The 21,967-nt window shown below is 39.1% G+C and overlaps 1 protein-coding gene and 1 long non-coding RNA gene across 4 annotated transcripts in view; one reads left to right on the forward strand and one right to left on the reverse strand.

Moving 5' to 3' along the window:
- LOC138446839 (uncharacterized) overlaps nucleotides 1-3,361 on the forward strand; it is a 73,439-nt gene extending 70,078 nt beyond the window's left edge. The window contains exon 3 of the long non-coding RNA XR_011259573.1: nucleotides 3,130-3,361. This is a non-coding gene — a long non-coding RNA (uncharacterized lncRNA). The remainder of the gene's footprint in view (nucleotides 1-3,129) is intronic.
- GDAP2 (ganglioside induced differentiation associated protein 2) overlaps nucleotides 1-21,967 on the reverse strand; it is an 88,300-nt gene that overhangs the window by 2,518 nt on the left and 63,815 nt on the right. Inside the window, exon 14 of one of the 3 annotated variants that reach the window (XR_011259558.1) lies at nucleotides 18,561-18,784. The exons of 1 other annotated variant lie outside the window; for it this stretch is intronic. Coding sequence is in view for 1 of the 2 variants with exons in the window: in XM_069602141.1 (XP_069458242.1) it covers nucleotides 18,737-18,784 (48 nt within the window). In the remaining variant the exon portion in view is untranslated. Of the gene's footprint in view, nucleotides 1-18,316; nucleotides 18,785-21,967 lie in introns of those variants that run through there. One more of the 3 variants, XM_069602141.1, reaches the window with a different exon arrangement.

Below are 21,967 nucleotides of genomic sequence, written 5' to 3' on the forward strand. Positions count from 1 at the left end.
GGCAGCCCACCAGGCTCCCCCGTCCCTGGGATTCTCCAGGCAAGAACACTGGAGTGGGTTGCCATTTCCTTCTCCAACGCATGAAAATGAAAAGTGAAAGTGATGTCGCTCAGTCGTGTCCGACTCTTAGCGACCCCATGGACTGCAGCCCACCAGACTCCTCCATTCATGGGATTTTCCAGGCAGGAATACTGGAGTGGGGTGCCATTGCCTTCTCCCCTGATTAACTAGAAAGCCTATATATCACCTTGCAGTAAGTGGGTCAATGAGTCTACGTGCTTCCAGACATTCAAATACCAGATATATGGCAGTCATGGAAAACTGAGCAAATACATGGTACACCAACTGTTACTACTAGATTTCAGCATCTTCTCCTGCTCAGCCCAGGAGGACAGCATGATCATTCTTACCACAGTGATGCAAGTAACTGTAAGTTAGTATCCAAGACATAAGCTTTTTGCAACACTTGGACTAAGGTTTTTCCAGACCTATCTTCTAACTTGTTGCGTATCAAGATTCTCATTGGATGCAGGACTGTGAAGGGGAGCTTTCAGGTAGCTGAGCACATTTTAATGCAGAAAGGAGAAAGACTCAGAATATACACTTCTTTAGTCCCTTTGGCTAAGGATTTTGTCCATCCCTTGTTGTAAGAGAACTGGTCATTAATACCAGATTCACATTTGTCCTGCATGTTTACAAGAAAATTTTAAAATTTAACATCCCTACCAGGCTATGAGATGCATGAAGTTTAGAACTATGACCCTCTTGTACAAGATTATATTCCAGGAGCTCAGGGCATAGTTGCTGCTTGACCATTATTTTTTTGAGTACGTAGTAAACTTGTAACTCCAGTAGGACACAGGAGTGTGGATTCAGTTGCTCACAACTGCAGTTCATTCTATTATTTGTGATCCTTATGTTCTATAAAGTTGCTGCAACCACTTAACAGTGCTTCTAAGAGAAATACAAAGATGAAGTTCCCTTGGGCCTCCGGTCATATTTTCATCAACCAATCAATCCATCACTTTGTTTTATGTGTGTTTCTGTTTAAAGATTCTTTGTATGATATAGACTGTTGATTCATTAACATTGAATTCATGGCCAACAGTACCATAACTGATGCCTGAAGGAAGCTTATTCAACACTTTATGGAGTCATTTTTTCCATAAGAAACACCATAGCCTTCTTGCATTTAGCAATATGAGACAGCACTTCAGCACTCTTCTGGGAGCCACTTTAAACAGAGAAATCAATAAGGAGCAAAACTGCCAAATAGACGGCACCAAATAAACATAGAAAGGAAACGTGCTTATAGTATGAGACCTGAACTGTGCAGGCAGAAGCAGCACTTTGTTCCACATCAATTATTTTCCTGTCCTGAGGGCGAAAACACAGAACCTCTTTGGTATGATTAAGAAGAGTCATGGACCCAGACGGCAGTCTGTGGTTACCACTGGGTGCCCTGCAGTTCCCCAAGAACATGGGGCCTGATCAAGAGCTATTTCCATCTGGGGATGGTGTCACAAGACAAGAGACATTAGGAAGATGAGTGTGCCACAATTTGATTTACAATTTAAACCAAACTGTAAAAAGCTTTGTTTAGCTGGTATTTCTCAAACCTTAAAAAAGGCTTTTTTAGAAAATAAAGTAGAAGATTCTATATCACAGACTAAAAAAAAAAATCACAGTTTGGAAACAGCTTCAGAAGTTCAGGGACATTCAGAAGGGGCTTTTGAGGAAGACAGGAAGTGTTAGAGAACTCTTAACCATGTACCACACTAAATTTTGGATTCTGCTAAAATGATGTGAAATGCACATTTCTTCTCTAATCCCTAGCTTGACAAGACACACACGCTGATGTGGTACCCAGGTATGTGCAGGTAAGCTTTGAGAGTAAGAAGAGAGGGGAGACAGTGAGCATCCACTCTTTCTCTGTGTGTGTAGATGCCCAGCTGCCAGGAAGGGCAGGAACAGCTCTGACCACATAGGCTTTACAGCTCAATTCAACTATTCTGGGTAACTCCATCTCCACCATTACAGAAGACTGCACAAAACTCGGCAAACCTACCTCATCATCTCAGAGCCTTGCCTCAGGCTTCCATACCTTGCTGGCTTAGCGTAAGACGATAGGCTGCTGCTACCTTCAGGTCTAGTATTTCATCATGAATGAGGCAAATTTGGACCTGAAACCCAATCCTCACTTACATTCACCTTTCCTGAAAAAAAGAGAATTATTAAGAGCTAATGTGGTGAAGCAAGGCTGCTCACCGAAGGAAAGGCCATTTGGCTGAGACCTGATTTGCACTTGACTCATGTCTTTTCTGCTCCCATGCCTTATTAAATCATTCCCAAATCCTGACTGATCAAGTGGTTCTCCTGCTTTAGATCTAACTTCTTTGATAACATAAGCACAAAACACAATCTTTTCTTTTAACAATTATTTAAAAGCCTACTACCCATTGGGGACTGTTCAAGGAGACATTGGGAATATGGCAATGCATAAAAAGGAAATGTTTATACCCCTAGTCATTCATATGTATTCATGTATCTATTCATATACACTATATAGTATATATGAATGTGTGAACTCACACACATTATATATATATACACACATACATACAATACATAGATATATATACTTATTTATATATATATAGTAATATAGCCCACCTAGTGGCTCAGGTGGCAAAGAATCTGCTTGCAATGTGAGAGACCCTCGTTTAATCTCTGGCTCCAGAAGATCCCCTGGAGAAGGAAATGGCAACCCACTCCAGTATTCTTGCCTGGGAAATCCCATGGACAGAGGAGCCTGGAGGGCGACAGTCCATGGGGTCACAGAGTGGGAAACGACTGAGCAACTAACACGTATGGTAATACACCAGTGTGATGTTTAAACGGGTGTGGCATTGGAACTGACCAGTCAGAAGAGACACTAGTCATCGTCTTGGAGTCGGGTTCTAGAAGAGCAAGTGGCACTAACTCTTTAGTTGCTAGATTATACAGGTCCTGATGTAAATAATAAGGGTATATAAAGAATAGCTGTCTTATAGAAGAAAACAAAATTCAGTTAGCATCTGAATTTAATAATGTTGGAGTATCAATAACCCCTTCTCTTTGACTTCACAGAAGGCCGTGGGGTAGAGAGTAAAGCTGTAACTGACAAGAAGCAACTGCAGAAGGCCTCTTCTGAGTGACTTCCTGGATTCAGATCCAGCTGGCCTTGGGCACTGAGGAACAGACACTGCTCTCACGGCTGTATCCCTGAGGGCAAAAAATTGCATGTTCATTTTAATAGGGTGTGGTTTCTCCTTTTTCACGTTGAAGCAACTTGGACCCAATAAAAGTCACTTTTAAGTAACATTTTGAAAATGTGCTTTTTAAGAGAATCCAGAGTTTTAAAAAGTATGCCTGGGAGCTATGAGCAACTGTAGAGAATAAAATGTTTTAGGCCTGTTTAACACTTTTAATATCATGATTTGAAGTTATCTTGACAAGAAGAAACAAGACACCTCCAAATCCTGTTTCCATACTTAGGGTAAGAATTGTACTTAGTATTATTCAGAGTATGTGAACAGCATCTTCTTTCAGCAGCTAGCCAAATACTTAAGGCAAGGTTTCTCAGTCTGAAATTTATATGAAGAGATGGTTCAGAAGTTTAAATTATTTCCCAAATGTATCCCTGATCTTAAGAAAGATTAAGGGCCACTGGCATAATGGATGGGTTCATTCATTCATGAATTCAGTTCAGCATTTGAGCAATGTTTATTATTTGCCAGGTGCTAGTCTAGGCACTGGGGGATTTAGCGCAGAGTTACGTCCAATGAGGTGCCCACTGTCATGGAGTGTTTTCTATAGAGAAGCTTACAGGGTTGATAGGAGTCAGACACCTGGGTTTAGACACTGGTACTGTAATCTGGAGCAGATTATTTGCCTCCGAGTCTCCATTTCTTCATCTGTAAATTAAGATAAGATTCACCCATCTGTAAATGTGGACAATAAGATTGGAACTAAAATGATTCAAGTATCAGCACAAAAGCATAAATTCAGTAAATGAATGAATGATAAATATTATTAAACTCCCTTCCCCAGGAAGAAGTAGGTGTGGGTCAGAGAGTTATTACTTCATTTTTACAGATAAAAAGGTTAATCTCAAAGTGGTTGCATGACTGTGTTAGAGCAGGGAGTGATTAATATAGTTATGACCTGGGCTAGCTAGTTGATAGATCCATTAGCTCTTAATTTTCTTCCTTTGCATTGTTTTTCCCTAGTGAGAACTTTGCTGGATTCATTAACTTTAAAGAATTATTGAATTATTTAAAAAGAGGTTGGCAAAACTAAGGCCCACTGCCTGTATTTGGCCTTCAAGCTAAGTGTGACTTTGGCATTTTTAAACTGCTGAAAATAAAGAGAATTTTAATAGACTTGAACATTATTTGAATTCCAGCCTCTGTAAATAAAGCCTTACTGGAACACGGGCACACTCATTTGCTCGAGCACTGTCCACGGCTGCTCTCACATTACAGCAGCACAGATGAATAGTTGTGACAAGACACCATATGGCCCGAAAAGCCTAAACTAGTTACTATCCAGTCCTTTCCCCCAAATGTTCGCCAACCCCTGATTTAAAATGTCATTTCCTCTGGAAGGAGATACATACCAAATATAGCATACATCTTCTGAACTGGTAATATGACACAACTTAAAATTAGGGGGTCAAATGCCTCAGTCTGCGAAGGTGAGACATTTTGATCATAGCACTTAGAATCTTTAAATGAGACAACAGCTATTATATTTGAGAATTTTAGAACTATGAAATCATTGGATACTCACAACTCTAAGAGGTAAGTACTTTTTACATATGAAAGAACTGGAATTCAAAGTGATAGGGAAATGAGCCCAAGGTCATAGAGCTAGTGAATGGTTGAGATACAGATGTGAATAGAAGCCTCTGAAGAGTGGGACTGACCACACCTGTACACACACACGGTGCTTCTGCATACCAGACCGATGGCACTAATGGACGGCCCAAGATTTAAGAAAGAGGCTTTGTATTGGTAGTTACCCAATCTTCTCTGCCCTTCCAAAACCTATTCCCTATGGCCAGTTTCTTCACTTTAAGAATCCCACTCCCCGCCCTCCCCTCAGAAAATGGGGGAAATACCTGCTTACAAGCTTTATCCTAAGGAGGAGAGAGAATATATTTACAATGCCTGGCATCCTGTAGTCGACAGAGGCTAGTATTTCATTACTGTTGTGTAGAAAAGGCTTTTGCAACACGCATGCACAGCGAATCTGCTGAGGTAACTCCGGGGGCAGAGGGGAGGTGGCTGCTTTAAGAGAGAAAAAGTTAAATATGGGCCACAGTCCCTGAAAAGCCTATCAATCAGCCTGAGGTTGCCAATTGCTCAAATTAGGCAGCTTATCCTCCTAGAGAGGATTTCTGCACCCCTGGTGATGGAAAGAAAGTGAAAGTGAAGTCGCTCAGTCGTGCCTGACTCTTTGCGACCCCATGGACAGTGGCCTGCACCAAGCTCCGCCATCCATGGGATTTTCCAGGCAAGAGTACTGGAGTGGGTTGCTATTTCCTTCTCCAGTGAATCTTCCCGACCCAGGGATCGAACCCAGGTCTCCCGCATTGTAGACAGACGCTTTACCGTCTGAGCCACCAGGGAAGTGGAAAGGAGCAATAAATACTGCTGAAGTTGGGGTGAGGTGGTGGTAACCCACCTTGGAGGGTCAGTCTTTACAGCTGATGGACAGTGCTTGATTCTGTGCTCAGTACGGGCCCTCCGTGAGACTCAGCATCAGCAGCAGTGGAGAGGAAACAGCCGGCAATGCAGAAACGGGAGAGGCCGCAGTTGTGAGGTAAGGAAAGTAATCTTAAGTTGCACTCTAGAATTCCCTCTTCTTTGAGGAAAGAAACTGGGGGGACTGAGGTCAGGAAAGTGCACTGCCACTACTCTGAAGCCCTCGGGTTTGACTTTCATTAGGCTTCAGAGCAATCTGGTGGCGGGGATTTCCCCTGGTCATTGCCCTGGGGGTTTCTCTTTCCTTGATGGACAAATTCATAATTGCCTTCATGGTGTGGGCCGGGCTCTATGTCCAGCACTGTAACTATTTTCTCCAGTGATTCTCACAACCATCCTTTGAAGCAGATATTGCCATCTACATGTCATGGATGTTAAAACTGAGGGTGAGAAGGGCTTGTTGCTCACTCACTCAGTCGTGTCTGATTCTTTGTGACCCCGTGGACTGCAGCATGCCAGGCTTCCCTGTCCTTTACTATCTCCCAGAGTTTGCTCAAATTCAAGTCCATTGAGTTGATGATGCCATCCAACCATCTCATTCGGTCGTCCCTTCCTCCTCCTGCCCTCAATCTTTCTCAGGTTCACGGTCTTTACCAATGAGTTGGTTCTTCACATCTGGTGGCCAGAGTATTGGAGCTTCAACTTCAGCATCGGTCCTTCCAATGAATAATCACATTTAATTTTCTTTAGGATTGACTGGTTTGATCTTCTTGTTGTCCAAGGGACTCTAAAGAGTCTTCACCACAGAGATAAGGGTGAAGTGGCTCTAAACCCAGAACAGCACTGCTGGTGAGTATCAGTCAGGATTTAAACCCAATCTTTTGACACGGATTCCACTGCCCTTTCAATTACTCCTAAGTTGCCACCCCCTAGCTGGCGGCTTTGTGGGTCTTAACTTATTCAACGAATATTTATTGAGACTTTCTACCAATGAGCACAACACAAAGTATCTTAGAGGCAGGACGCATGGCAGTAAGATCCAGATGGAGGAGGGAGGTTGAAGAAGAGTGGGAATGGGAAATGACAGTTAATAGGTATGGGGTTTCCTTTCAGGACACTCTGTGTGTGTGCGCTAAGTCACTTCAGTTGTGACTGACTCTTTATGACCTTATGACTATAGCTCACCAGGCTCAACGTAGACAATGGCGATGGCTGTGCAACTTTGAATGTCCTAAAAGCCACTGAACTGTACACTTTAAATGACTGAATTATATGATATATGAACTTTATCTTGTTAGTGGCTCAGACAGTAAAGAATCTGCTTGCAGTGCAGGAGACCTAGGTTCGATCCCTAGATCTGGAAGATCCCCTGGAAAAGGGAATGGCTACCCACTGCAGTATTCTTGCCTGGGAAATCCCATGGACAGAGGCCTGGAGGGCTACACTACAGTCCATGGGGTCACAAACAGTCAGTCATGACTGAGCATCTAACACTTTCACTTTTAAAGCTGCTTAAAAAAGGAAAGAGAAAATAAACATACCAAAAAAGGATATACTCCATAACATTAGAATAGAAATAAAAGACTTTATATTCAAGAAGAATATAACATAGAATTATATTATAATTTGATTTTGGTACATGTAACAATAAATTATAAACACAAAGATAAAACAAACAAACACACATAGATACAGAGTGGCTTTGCACTATTGTGACTAAAACATGGGATTTTTGCCTTTTTTCCACTTCTTGTGTAAGTCCCGTGGGGGTTAGATGAGGCTCAAAACTGAATTGGTTTGTACAACATACCCACAAGATGGATTCAACAGGAAAGTGTTAGTGCCTCTTAGTTCTGGTCTTGCATTAAGTGTTGTACAAAGGAAACAACTTGCAACATTTTGGACCTCACTTGTCAGATGGAAAGGATGATTCCTCTATGACTTGGGAGGCCAGGTCTAAATGCATACAGGCATATACAAATCTAGACTGAGGTGCTCCTATCTGAACTAAAATGCAAGTGGTTCTTGTCTTGTTCCTTTCCTTGAGTGAAAGCCATAATAGTTAGTCTTTCAATTTATTTCCTAATTTTAAATAATCTGATGAACTACAGTAAGCCACCCATAACATCAATAAACATAATTTAATTAAACTGAAATTTTAAAATTGTAACTTAGGAGCAAGAGGAAAAAAATCAAATAAGCTGATATTAGGATCTGACTTTAAAGATGCTTTTAAGTCTCAGATTGTATTCTTAGAGCAGTACCTATTCAGCCTTAACTCTGATAAATTTCTAACCACATAACCACTAACCACATAGGATTAAGAGAAACAGTATTAAAAAGATAAACCCAAGGTGCTGAAAGATCTAGATATGCTTTCTAAATCATTACATAAAGCAAAAATTAACTTTAATATGCATATATTACACTTACTAAATGAGGCACAAAGATTATAGGCTGAAAACCAAGTTATTTTCTAGTTGAAGCAAATTATTTAATTTATAAAGAAATGGTTTTTCCTGTTTCAATGAATCTAAGATTAGATTTCCAAAATCTGAAAGGCTGAAAACCAAGTTATTTTCTAGTTGAAGCAAATTATTTAATTTATAAAGAAATGGTTTTTCCTGTTTCAATGAATCTAAGGTTACTATATATAACTAAAGTTCCTTAAGAATTTACCGTCTTTCAAGCTTTGGCAAGTACGTAGATCATGTCTGTGTATACTTTAAAGTTTACAAAATTCATTGATTGAGATCATGGCTGCTGTCTATATTAGGGCTTACTAGGACAAACACCATTCGCTGACTTTGGAAATGTTTATTTTTTCTGAGCTGACACATTTCTAAGGGACACTAAACCGTATGAATAAAAGACCTCTCACCATTTCAAAGGGCTGAAGTCCTAAGGGTTGAAAGAGGATGCGTTCAGAGAGTTAACAGTTCAAAGAGCTGTGTCTCTTTACAGTTGTTTTTTGAAGTAAATACTTAGCCTAAGAAAATATCCAATGCTTGCTGACAGTCAGGTATTATTTTACATTTGCGTACATTATCTCTAGAGAGATACCCCGATATCCAATTACCCCCCACTCTACAGATGAAGGGAAGGGACAGAGTTGGGACAATATGGCGAAAGTAACACTAATAAGTGTCAGAGCCAGGATCACAATGTGACTCTCAAAATTAATGTGGATGCCAATCACTGGGGGAACCTTGATAAGATGCACATTTTGATTCCATAGTTCTGGGGTAAGGCCTGAAGAGTATGCATTTCTAAGAAGTCAATACTCTTGATCCACAGAATTGAAGTAGTAAGATATTATAAGATGCAGTAAGAGGCATCTGGATGCCTCTGTATTCTTTCTGCTCTAGAGTACAAGCACATTTGGTGTAGAGGGTCTGAACCAGGAGCTTCAGTTTACAGGTATGTCCTAAGCTATGCCATGGGATTTTGTTTCAGGCAAATTTGTGATCATTTGCCAACACCCTTCTCTGACATTTGACATCTCTCTAGTGGAGCATTTCTTTCATTGCAGGGTGATTTATTCCTTTGTGGTTGGAACATATTTTTTATATTTTTTCTAGCATGTAGTAGACTGCTTGGATTATTGCCAAAAGCTGGGCACCAAGTTCCTATGCCTCTCTTCCTGGGCCCAGTTAGTCTATATTCCCCACCTCCTGACCTTGCTGTTAGGTATGCTGCTGCTGCTAAGTCGCTTCAGTCGTGTCTGACTCTGTGCGACCCCATAGACGGCAGTCCACCAGGCTCCCCCATATAGCCAATGATTAAGTTCTAAATAGAGGAATATGAATGGAGGTGCTATGTGTCACCTCCAGGTCCGGCAAGTCCTCCGTGTTCTTCCCCTTCCGCCAGCTTGAAATGGAAAAGTGTGTATCTTTTGAAAGCCATGGGGCTTCCCTGATGGCTCAGAAGGTAGAGTCTGGCTGCAATGCAGGAGACAGGGGTTCAATCCCTGAGTCAAGAAGATCTCCTGGAGAAGGGAATGGCTACCCACTCCCTATTCTTGCCTGGAAAACTCCATGGATGGAGGAGCCTGGCTGGATGTATAGGCCATGGAATCACAAAGAATCAGACATGACTGAGCAACTAACAATTTGAAAGCCACATGTTGAAGATGATGGAGCCACAAAATTGAAGGAGTTCAGGTCTCTGAATCAGGACTAGGAGTGCTTGCTCACCAGTAATATCTATTCAAGCTTTCTGTGCGAAATACATTTTCTAATGTGTTTAAGCCGTTAAGCACGTCCGTTGTCATTTGTTACAGCAGCCAGCATTATTTTAATGTATGGATCCTTAGGAACCATTTACTGAATGAGTGGAAGAAGTATAGCATTCCTCTGTACTTCCTTGCTCACTGACTCAGGAAGAAGTAGAGAATTTCTATGCTATAAAACCACATGACGTCATGTTGATGTATGGCAAAACCAATACAATATTGTAAAGTAATTAGCTTCCGATTAAAATAAATAAATTTACATTAAAAAAACCCTACATGACAGAAAAATGGGCTCATAGATAAGAATTTAGTTTCTCCTGCAAGAACCTCCACAATGTTAATACAGAGCCTGTTTTGGTGCACTCTAGTACTTGATAGGGTACCACTGCCAAAGTCTGTGCAGTTCTCTAGGTGGTATAAGTTTATCATATTCAGATTGGCATTTTCTCAGCGTTTCCAAAATCAAACGCTTTAAAAGCTGCTTTCTTGTTCAGTTTTGTTGGAAGAAGGAATTTTTACTTAAGAGGTGGACAGTGAATGGGAGTGAATGGATAGCTGGGTAAAAAACTAAAATCTCACACCTATAACTTCAAATGAACAATTATCTCCCATCCCCAAATATTTTCACAGTCCCTGAATGACTGATAACCTCTGCTGTTAATTCCCGAACTTGGTCCTTCCCTGGAACTTGGCTAAGTCAAGTGCAACATAAATAAAAAATGATAAAAATAAAATCTGCTTTGGAGGACATAAGAAGGAATGTGAAAATCAAGCAGCTGGGCAAACACAGTTAAACCAAAGAGCTCCAGCTATAGATGTCAAGGTCACCTTCAAACAATCTGAAATCCACAGGATCTGGTGAGGAGTCCAGGCTGCCTTAACCTGCCTGGGCCTCTACTTCTTCATCAATAAGATGAGAGAGTTCAGTGGTTCTCTATTCTTTGAGAACCAACACCCCCTTTCACATAAAATTTTAAAAACCTACTTTTACTACAAGAAATAAAAGTCATAGAAAACATAACCCATCTATGTTTAAAAAGTCAATGATGTTATAATTCATAACCAGTATTTCAGAGTGAAAATGTCAGATACATCTGAACTAGGAGACATAATGAAATAGTCAAATGCTTTATATACCTACTTACAGAGAACAAATCTGGATTTTAAAGAGGCAAAAAAACCAGAAGGCACTATATCCAAATAATCAGAGAAAAGGTAGAATGAACCAGTCTTAAAACTAATAAATGAAAGAGGAGAATAACATAAACTAAGGAAGGACTCATACCCCAAGTCAATGAACAGACTGCTAAAATAGAGAAAATCATGTAGAGCTCGGCCGTATCTGTAATATGAAGCCACAGAAAGATTTTTATGCTGTGATATGGGGTGAGGCAGTGAAGTAACACAGAGAACACATCTTTTCTCTCGGTAACTCACATGGACAGAGAGGCACACATTCACTGAGCTTAAAGATCTTGCTGATGGGGTGGGGGAAAGAGGCTGGATTGGAAAAAGAATCAATAATTTCCACAACAGAGATTATCCTGCTTCTGTGTAAGATGGCAGAAAGGGAAGTAGTTTTACGATAGATTTTGATAAAATTCAACGACAGCCTCACATGTCATGTGTTTCCGACTAATTCTAATCGTTTATGCAAATGTTTACTATCTTTGTTAATAAATGAGTTCCTCTTACAACTCCCTCCTAGTATATTCTCCCAATACTTAACTAGAGAAAAAAAGCAAAACAAAACAAAGCAAGGAATAAACATCTGGCCAACAGACATGTTAGTTTTTTAAAATTCTAGTTTGTTTTTTTTTTAACAGAAAACTAGGAAATGACAGATGTACTAGTAGTAACTATTTTAAAGAACAGTTAGGACAATTTTTAAAAATGTGTCTCACAGGTAAAAATTAAGATGTTTGTGTATTATTTCTCAGACTATCAAGGAATACCAGCATAGTACCATGGGAAGGGGGAATTATTTTCTGCAAAATAGCGATGTTGAGAGAGATTCAATAAGAATCTCATGTTATATAATACCATGAGTTACAGGTCTTAAATATACAAGAGAACAATAATGCACAAGTGAAGCCTAATGGACCTAGTATCTTCACTGGACCACAACCTAGCAAGAGAGCCTTTAAAAGAAACTTAAATTTATTATGTGGCAATTTGATTAGCACATCATACAATCATTAAAAGGAACCTTAGCCATTTCCCCTTCAGGGAAATATCATTAATTTTATAACAAAAATTTTGAGAAAATACAATTTAACAGTAAATAACTTTTAAAATAAGCAACTTAGTGTTGATGTTCTATATTAATTATTTTTTGTAAGAGCATGAACTTTGCAGTCAGACTTGGATTTGAAGCCCAATCCTACAATTGAAGCTCCAATACTTTGGCCACCTGATGCAAAGGGCCTATTCATTTGGAAAAGACCCTGATGCTGAGAAAGATTGAAGGCAAAAGGAGAAGAAGGCAGCAGAGGATGAGACAGTCAGACAGCATCAGTGACTCAGGGACATGAATTTGAGCAAACTCTGGGAGATAGTGAAGGACAGGGGAGCCTGGCGTGCTGCAATCTATGTGGACACAAAGAGTCGAACGCAACTTAGTGACCGAATAACAACAATCTACAACTCAGTATGTAAGATAACATATGCAAAGAGTTTAGCAACATTAGAGGCACAAAGTAAATCGCCAAATGTTACTTATTATTACTTCTAATCAAAGCTATGGTAGCTACCACTTATAAACACTTACTATGCATGTTTTATGAATATGATTACATAGATTTCTCTTAGTTATTGAATCAGTATTATTATCCCTGTTTAATACATGAAAACAGTGAAATTCAGAAAATGCTGAGAAACATGCCCAGTTTTGAATCCAGGTATGTCAGAAGCCAAAGGACCAGTGCTGTTAACCACCATGAAAAATTCTTGTTGGGAGAGAGGAGGGGAAAGGGGAGTTAAGAGTCTGTGTGTATGTTTGCAGGATGAGAGACTCAGGAGTTTACTATGAGAATTAGACAGTTTTCACATTGATGGAACTTCTAAAAAATAATCAGTATTCATGTTCTGAATTATCTGGATAACTGCCTTACAGCCAAATACGTTTCACAGCCCTGGTTTGCATCATTTAACTTGAGTGTTAAAGCCAGGCTCTGCTTTAGTTGTGGAAGCTTATGGAGAACAGAGACTAACTTAATAGGGGAATGATGTACTGAAGCTACATGAAGACCAACCACCACCACTATATGCTACACAAAGAAGTGTTACAGTTTGAACAAAGAACGGGAGAGCTGAGTCACCACACGTGGTAGTTAGTAGGGGCATGCTGAATACATAACCTGTGGCACAGTACTCAGTACCTTAATCATTTCACAGCTTCACCTTGGCAAAACACTGGCATCCACCACACTTAGTCAATGCTATTATAAATTGCATTAGTTTTATTGTTTGTGTCTGATCTGTGAACTTTTGATTTTATATTTGTGCAAGAGCTATAAGCATAAGGCATGTATTATATGTAACTTTATATATACATAGATAACACTATAATAAATAAAGTAAAAAACTGAGGAGCTAAGAGAATTTTTCTGTATTAAGAGGGGATGTGTGTTATTCAAGTTTGAGAAACACCACTCTATACTGCATTGCTTGTGTGTTTAGGCTTTAGCAGCACTTAACCGCTATCACCACATACTTCAGAGGATTTGTTAAGAGGATTAAATGAGATAAGGAATGTGGGAATGCCTGGCCTGCAGAAGGTATTATTACAAGGATAAGTTCTGTCCCTTTTACCAGAAACAGGGACAATATGGAAGCTAAATATAGTCTAGGCTCTTGAAGTGTGGTCTTTCAACCAGGAGCACTGATATCACCTAAGAGCTTGTTAGAAATTGAGCATTGAGAACTTCCTCAGTGGTCCAGTGGTTAAGATTCTGGGCTTCCAAGGCAGGAGGCATATGTTCAATCCCTGGTCAGGGAACTAAGATCCCACATGCCGTGTGGCATGGCCAAAAAAAAAAAAAAGAAAAGAAACTGAAAATCCCAGGCTCCACCCTGACCTACTATATCAGAATCTGCATTTTAATGTATTCCTGGCTGATTTAATACATGCACATTAAAATTTGAGAAGCACCAGCCTAGGTCTCCATAGAAAAGGTTGACAATAAAATTTACTGCATTTTATATTGCTCTGTAGGTGAATTTAAGTGATTAGAAAAATGCCAGGTATAGTGGCCATAAAAGACTGTCCTAACCCTGGGGTTCAATATAAACATTACCATTTTACTAACCGGCTCTTAATGGCTGTATTTGTATAGAGGGGGACTCTCTTTATAAGGGATCTAACTTCTAATTCAAAAAGAACAAAATATATTTTTAAATGAAAAATATTCAAAACTTTTGAATTTTGAATAACCAAATCTCAAGATCACATCGATCAAACTTTGTTAGGTCTCCTTTGCCCAGAAGCAATTAAAATCATATACATATGTTCGGCTCGTGTTTAGATGTTTTGGTCTACAACATCTGGTTTGACAAAGTATTGGCTCAGTTTATGATGACTGTGTGATTACACTAACAAAACACACCACCAGGAAAAAAAAAAGATATGATTGTATATACAAAATGTGTTGGTTTCAACTGTTCAACAAAAATATTAGCTCACATTCAGCAGTTATGATTTTGTCAGTATAATTTACCTAGAGAATATTTATACTTTTAATCTTGAACTCAGACTTTGTTCATGTTAGTTGCTCAGACATGTCTGACTCTTGACATCGCATGGACTGTAGCCTGCTAGGCTCCTGTGCCCATGGAATTCTCAAGAATACTGGAGTGGGCAGCCATTCCTTTTTCCAGGGGATCTTCTCAACCCAGGGATTGAACCTGGGTTTCCTGCACTGCAAGTAGCTTCTCTATCATCTGAACCACGAGGGAAGACCTGAACTCAGAGGCCCTATAAACTTAAATCACGTTGTACTTAAGATTCAGAGATAGTGTTCTTAGAAACACAGAAAACCAAGTTAGTAACTGATATCCAAGGGAGTCACTAATATCTAAAAAGACCTTGATACCATCTTTTCAAGGGCTATTTTGGTAAAATCAAAGCTTAAACTAGGCTATTTATTGCTTTATGTTCTCTACATATGGGCCATTTAAACCACATTCAAAGAATGTAAAACAAACCAGATTACTGTGTGTAAATATAAATATGTATGTAGATATAGATATACATGTATAAATGGTTAGACCTTCTAGGCAATCCTTATAATCTGTGTTTATGACGTGACCTAGATCACAGGTCAAAATCCTCCTTTATCCTTCACGTTCTTTGGCATTGCCAACCAAGAGTCCATCCCATACTACGAGGTATACTAGCACCTGCCTAGGTGAAACACTCTAGCGCTTGTTGATTATGATGACGATAGCCTAAGAGAAACACAATCTGAAAGTCACTGGCTAACTCTAATCCTAAGAGGTTTACATGCTATCTTGTAGTACTTTTGGTCCTTAATACAATCAACCCGTTACTAGAACCATAAAAATTTTCTCTTTCCAAGGCAAATTCCAATAATTTCTGTTCATATATTAAGCAATTTAAACTATATACATACATACACAGACAATGTACCACGGGAAACACCAGGAGTGATTTTTTAGCTCATACTGAACCTATATTTTCTGGCTTTCCTATTAACTGCGGCAAAGGAAAGATTAAACCATTATCTATAGTTTGAATTCATTAAATAATATCTGAGCAAAGACAGGTAGAAACAGGCAGGCCATGCTTTGCTACTACAGTGATTATACCCATCTCTCTCTAGAAATGAGATTAAATCATTTTGAACTTCAGATATTTGATAAAAAAATCTATATCCATTTACCCTAAAAAGTAATCTAAAAATCCTCTCTTAGTCTCAACTATTATAGAGGGTTTACTTTAGAAAAAATAAATATAATGGCGCATCAGCCAATGAAATAAGATATATTATTAAATAAAGAAAAAAAATCTTTAAGATACGAACCACCTGGTCTCTAAACCTTGAGTCTAATAAATACTGAGCTTTTCTCAGGTCTTTTTGCCATCAAGAAATAGCAAAATAGAAGAGTTAAGAATGAATACAGATGAGTTAGGAACCCAAATATATACTGAAGCAAGAAAGATACTTATTTTAAAAATCATATTATGTCTTCCATGAACTAATTTAAATTAACAGTCTATAAGTAGTTTCTACCTCAATTCAACTAGCATTTGGCATGACAGAAATTAATTAAATTAAGGACTTGAGGATGCTTTGAATTAATATCAGATGCTAGAGGTCATCTCCACCCATTTATTCTCTAATGTGTGTATCCTTGAAAGGGGTATGTGTCACCTAGGCAGGTACCCTGAAAGTTACTTCATCATTTCAACATCAAGGTCACTATGCTCCCCTCTTAGGATTTAGTACATTGAAAGAACTTCACTACATAACATTTCAGACAGCTATATAAAAGCATGAACTTGGTCCAATACCAGATTCAGTTTCACTGAGAAGAGCAATCTTATCTTTAGTCATTATTAAATTATTAGATGCAGTTGACATGTATATAGCCCCATACCATCTTTAACCCTAGGACATCATTTGAACATTCTTGCTTGCTATTAATCATTAATATATTGCTGTGAATATTGCAAAGGGACATCTTTTATAAATTACTGCCTATAAGAAATTATAAAATTTGGTTCTTTCCAAACAGCAAAGTAGCTTGAATCCTCTAAGGAAATGATTCAGGCCAGATGCCAACGTGAGGTAGCCAAGTCCAGCTATAACAGAGAAAAGCTGGTGTATTTTTACAACTGGTCCTAGTGAAATGCCACCTCAAATATGATCTAAGAATTGACTGGAGAAGATTAAGCTAATTTTTCAGATTTTTAAAAGTCAAGGCTCTAAGGATTGAAGTAGTACTGTTTGAGATGAAGGTTAATACCAGACATCTGACTGGCTGTCTAGACCTGATGACCTAGGGAACATAACAGGAAGTCCTTAACAAACAAGCATATGCAAGAAACAAGTGGTTTTGATTACTGGCAGAAAGCAGATGTGTCCATTACATGCAAAAGATAAGACTGGTTTTCTGAGAAATGTAAAGGCCCTTCTTGTTTATGCAGGAAAACAGAGGATGGGGTTAACACAACTACAGGGGCATTTCTCTATCATAAATGAAAAATGATGTTTCTTTTATCTCCACTGAAGAACTAATTTGGACCTAAGGGGGTGGGACCCTTGAAAGCATCAATCCTGAGCACATTAGAAGAATTCTAATTTTTCTTCTCCGAACCGCCAGTGTACATGATGGGGTGGGGGATGGGGAATGCAGGAATTAAAAGGAGCATGAAGAAACCCAGATGGAAATGATGTCGGTGTGACCTTCATTCAAGAAGTAACATTTAAAATGGCTAACACATGCCTCTCGCTAAAGTGTAGCACTGGAGAAGGAGTAGGCCAGAAGACACCTGGACAAAATAGGAGGGGATCCTAAGGGTTGGGATTCTGCACTAACTCTTGTTCCAAGGAAAGGGAAGTCACTCAAAATGTGCCAAGGACAAGCGGAGTGTCCTGCAGCACTCCCTCGAGGATATTTATTTATTATTGAAAAACTAACTGAAGACACCCCACCGCACAGCATTTTTCATCCAAAGATATCAAAAGCCCTTTCTGAATGCTATCCTCATGATACCTCTGTGAGGTAGCTAGCATTATTCTAATTTTTAGTCAAGCTAAGGCACAAATAGAGGCTGAGTTGCAAAAGTGGTCTGGTGTTTTGTTCATGTCAACACACTTCCTTCATATTGATGTAGGCAACTCAAGACACACGGCTAGGAAATGTCCGCAGAGGAAGTAGGCCTGAGAGCCAAATAGAATCATTCACAACTCTGGGAAAGCAGCTCTCTCTCTAAAGTTCCCTGACGGCGTCTCAACAGATACCCTCTACTAAGATTACTAATATGTGCTGTCCTGTTGAATATGGAGCCCAAACCACCTCTGGTGGTAGGAAAAGGCTGAAGGAACAGTCTTCTTGTTTTTCCTCCACTGTTGAGACCGTAACAGGGACAATCTTAAATCATACAAGCTCAGGAACTTTAGTCCTTAAGTCTTTGTCTTAACTGGTACAGTAAAATTCTAAGACCTGTATCTTGCTAACGATTTCTGACATTTTTGATCAGACGCTTTTTTCCTACATCTCTGATCCCAGATGATTCTCTTTTATCCTCAGCAAATTATCTTTAATAAAACGTAATGCCAGGATCTGAAGCAAACAATGCATCCAGTCAGCATTCATTGGTTCTATATATTTTGAGAAATACTTGCATACACACAGAAGGCGTGCAACGTGAGAGGGATGATGTGAATGATATTGTGGCTTGTCTAATGGAGAATCCAGTGCCCTTCCAAGAAACTAAAGATACTCAGAAGTTGCTCCCCAATTGCTATCAACAATCCTCTAAAAGTGAACATTTTCATTTGATACAAATATACAAATTTAAAATAAGTATACAGTTCAGAATGGCCTACCATTTTCAGATTGCCTATGTGCCAGAAAATATACAGTCAATAAAAAAATACCAGAGAGGTGGGGGACAAAAGGCTCTCTGGAGCTGTACAGCAAAAATGAGCATCGCTTCAACAGGTAGTGGATCTGCAGAGAAAAGTGGAGTCTTTAGAAACCAGGAGCACGGAATGACAGCAGGTCACAAATCTGGTGATGGAAGATAAGACGTATAGTAAGGTCCATTTTCCTGCAGAAAGGAAAAATGACAAGAACATTAAACACTAGGACCAATGTAACTGGGAATATAAAAGAGAAGGATTTAGAGTCAATGATATAATGTATGTGAAATGTCCAGCACATGCTTGGCCCTGAGCAGGCTTCAGCCAACACAGCAATTTCACTGGGGTCAGTCAGAATTGCTATAATGTAGGCAGAAGTAATCAGGATAATGATACTTAAAAATATTACCATTTATTAACATTCAATATGCCAGACACTTAATCAGCACTTTTCTTTCATTATCCTTTCATAGTGCCATGAAGTAGGTAGCATCCTCATTTTAAAGAACAGAAAACGGAGGGTCACACAGATTAAGTCACCGAGATGGCAACCAAAACAGCCTGAATTTAAATACATGTCTGTTCAAATCTAAAGCCCAGATTCTTTCATATTAGACTGTGTTGTTCCGCTGTGTGCTGAATCTTTGAGATAAGAAACAAAAATTCTCCTTGAGGAATTTAAGAACCATATTGGCAGAAATGAGCTTCTCCATGACATGCCTGTGTGGCAAGGCTTTTAACAAGGAAGGTTTTTAGGGCATCCAAGATCAAGATGGAGAATCAAATGCCAGAATTTTACTGTCAAATGCAGAAAGCAACAAATCAGTGTAAGGGGAAAGTTTTTGACTTTATCTTGGCTAACTTTATCTTAAAAATCAAGACAGTTTTAGCTGGACTCTAAATTAGATTTATGAGACTTAAGATTCATTTCCTGTTATTAAAGTATTTCTTTGACAAGTAACTTTTTTAGTAAGCTATAAACAAAAAAGTAAGATAACAATTAGGTATGAAGAATGAGGTAGGGTGAAAAACAGCATTGCTTGAAGGTATATTTACATTATAGTTCTGGAGCATTAAATCTATTCAGTATTAAACATAGTAGGAAGGTAAATGTTATTTGAGTGACTAAGTCAATCAAAAGCTTTGTATTCTTCAGAGCAGACGCTTTGGAGCAGAAATTGATCTGGGACCATAACCAGGAAAACAAAGAGAATATCTAGGAAAACTTTCTTTTTTTTTAAACTTTCTGATTATAAACCTGACGAGGAAGCAAAAAGGTAAAAAAAAAATTTTTTTTGGTAGAATCAAATCTGAAGATTGGCTACATTTTGGGATATTTGGGGAAAAAAAAAATAATGGAAGTTTTTTTGTGTGTGTATTTTAGTATTTCCTACCAAGATCTGTTATACTAACCCCACCAGTATCTTCAATATGGACAGATGCTATGCTTAAGATACATGCCTGAAGAGAGAAATCCTGAAGTTCAACTAAAAAGAAACGGTTTACTATCCATCTTTAAGATTTCTCCATTTTATTCCAATATGGTATTTTTCTAAGCTTCCTATATTAACATTAAATTGTGATAAAGTAAGAAGGGAAAATCTAATTCTTAATGCCATGAAATAGATCTTTTATATTAGTCTCACACTGTGGAAGAGCCTTCTGAGCAATCAAATATTTTCTCTCTTTCTGGAAACAACTGTAAAACTTTGAAGAATTGTGACCAGGAAAATCTCTACACTCTCTTTTCTGACTATACGAATGCTGACCAGCTCCCTTTCTGAAATGGTCTCAGTACCATTTTGATCTAGATAGATAAAAATTACCTTCAAAAGTGCCTTTTAATCCTATACAATTTCTGTTGCTATTCTAAGTCACATAAGATCCAGAAAAATAGAAGCTGACTGCCAATAATGAACACTATATCGTATCTTCACCAAATAAACAATCTACCATGGGCAAAGCATTCTTGAACATGATAATCAAATTGACCAACAATACACTCATTTCCTTTTTTCTAAGCATATTTTTAATTCTTTCTAGGAAAGGAAAAACTTTTCTTTACAAGGAACTATCTATCCAATTTCTAGACCTTCACTTCAATGTCTCATTTGCTGTTCAGTCACTCAGTTTGTAACCCCATAGACTGCAGCGTGCCGGGCTTCCCCATCCTTCACTATCTCCCAGAGTATGCTCAAACTCATGTCCATTGAGTGGATGATGCCATCCAATCATCTCATCCTGTGTTGTCCCCTTCTCCTCCCATGCAGCACCTCAAACCTAATGTGTCACAAACTTAAGAGACCACCTGTCTCCTCTCTTTGAGCTTCCTAGTGCTGTTTCTCCAAACTGCTTTTCTGGGATGGTGGCAATAACATTCTCCAAGTCTTCCAAAGCAGAAATGTTGGCAGTTACCTCAGGCTTGTTTCCTCCTTTATTCCTCCCAGTGGCTGGCTGCTTGGTCTCCACACTGCTGGGGATCTCATTCCCTAAAATACCTAATTTTAACTATGCTTTAAGACCTTCACACCTCACCATCGTCACCACCACCACCTAGCTCCAGTCTCAGGCCTCCCCTGGCTCCCTCGAACTGCCTCTTCCTTGTCTCCTTGCCTAGGGTCTTACTCTGTCTAATGCTTCTCTACATGGCTTCTTTAGCCATCTTTCTAAATAGAAGCACACGAGTTCTCTGTGTACAACACTCTCCACTGACCACAAAGGCACCAAAGGAGCGCGCCAGGATCTAGGGATGTGCTCTCTGCCTGCTCTGTCCACATCATCTCCTGACACCTTCAGCTGTTTCTTCTCTCTTCTTATTCCCCTCCTTGGCTTTAAGTATAGAGCACGTAATATTTCAGTTTTAGAACGCTCTAGTAGGCAATGGCAACCCACTCCAGTACTCTTGCCTGGAAAACCCCATGGACGGAGGAGCCTGGTAGGCTTCAGTCCGTGGGGTTGCGAAGAGTCGGACACGACTGAGCGACTTAACTTTCACTTTTCACTTTCATGCATTGGAGAAGGAAATGGCAACCCACTCCAGTGCTCTTGCTGGAGAAGCTCAGGGATGGTGGAGCCTGGTGGGCTGCCGTCTACGGCGTCGCACAGAATCAGACACGACTGAAGTGACTTAGCAGCAGCAATACAGATACAGAGACATAATTCAGAGATGATGTTATATTACAGGTTATTTAATTTTAATAAAATTATTAATTAGGCCTGTATTTGATAGATTAGATCTTAAAAAAAAAAAATCAAACCTAAAAGCACATACATATAAGACAGAAAAACAAAACCAAGCTTGAGGATTGTGTTGATATCTAATGAAAGCCTTCTTTGTAGGCCCTTTAGTATATAGAATGGACTCCCCTAGT

This window comes from Ovis canadensis, chromosome 1 (assembly GCF_042477335.2).
Source record: "Ovis canadensis isolate MfBH-ARS-UI-01 breed Bighorn chromosome 1, ARS-UI_OviCan_v2, whole genome shotgun sequence".
Taxonomy (NCBI): domain Eukaryota; kingdom Metazoa; phylum Chordata; class Mammalia; order Artiodactyla; family Bovidae; genus Ovis; species Ovis canadensis.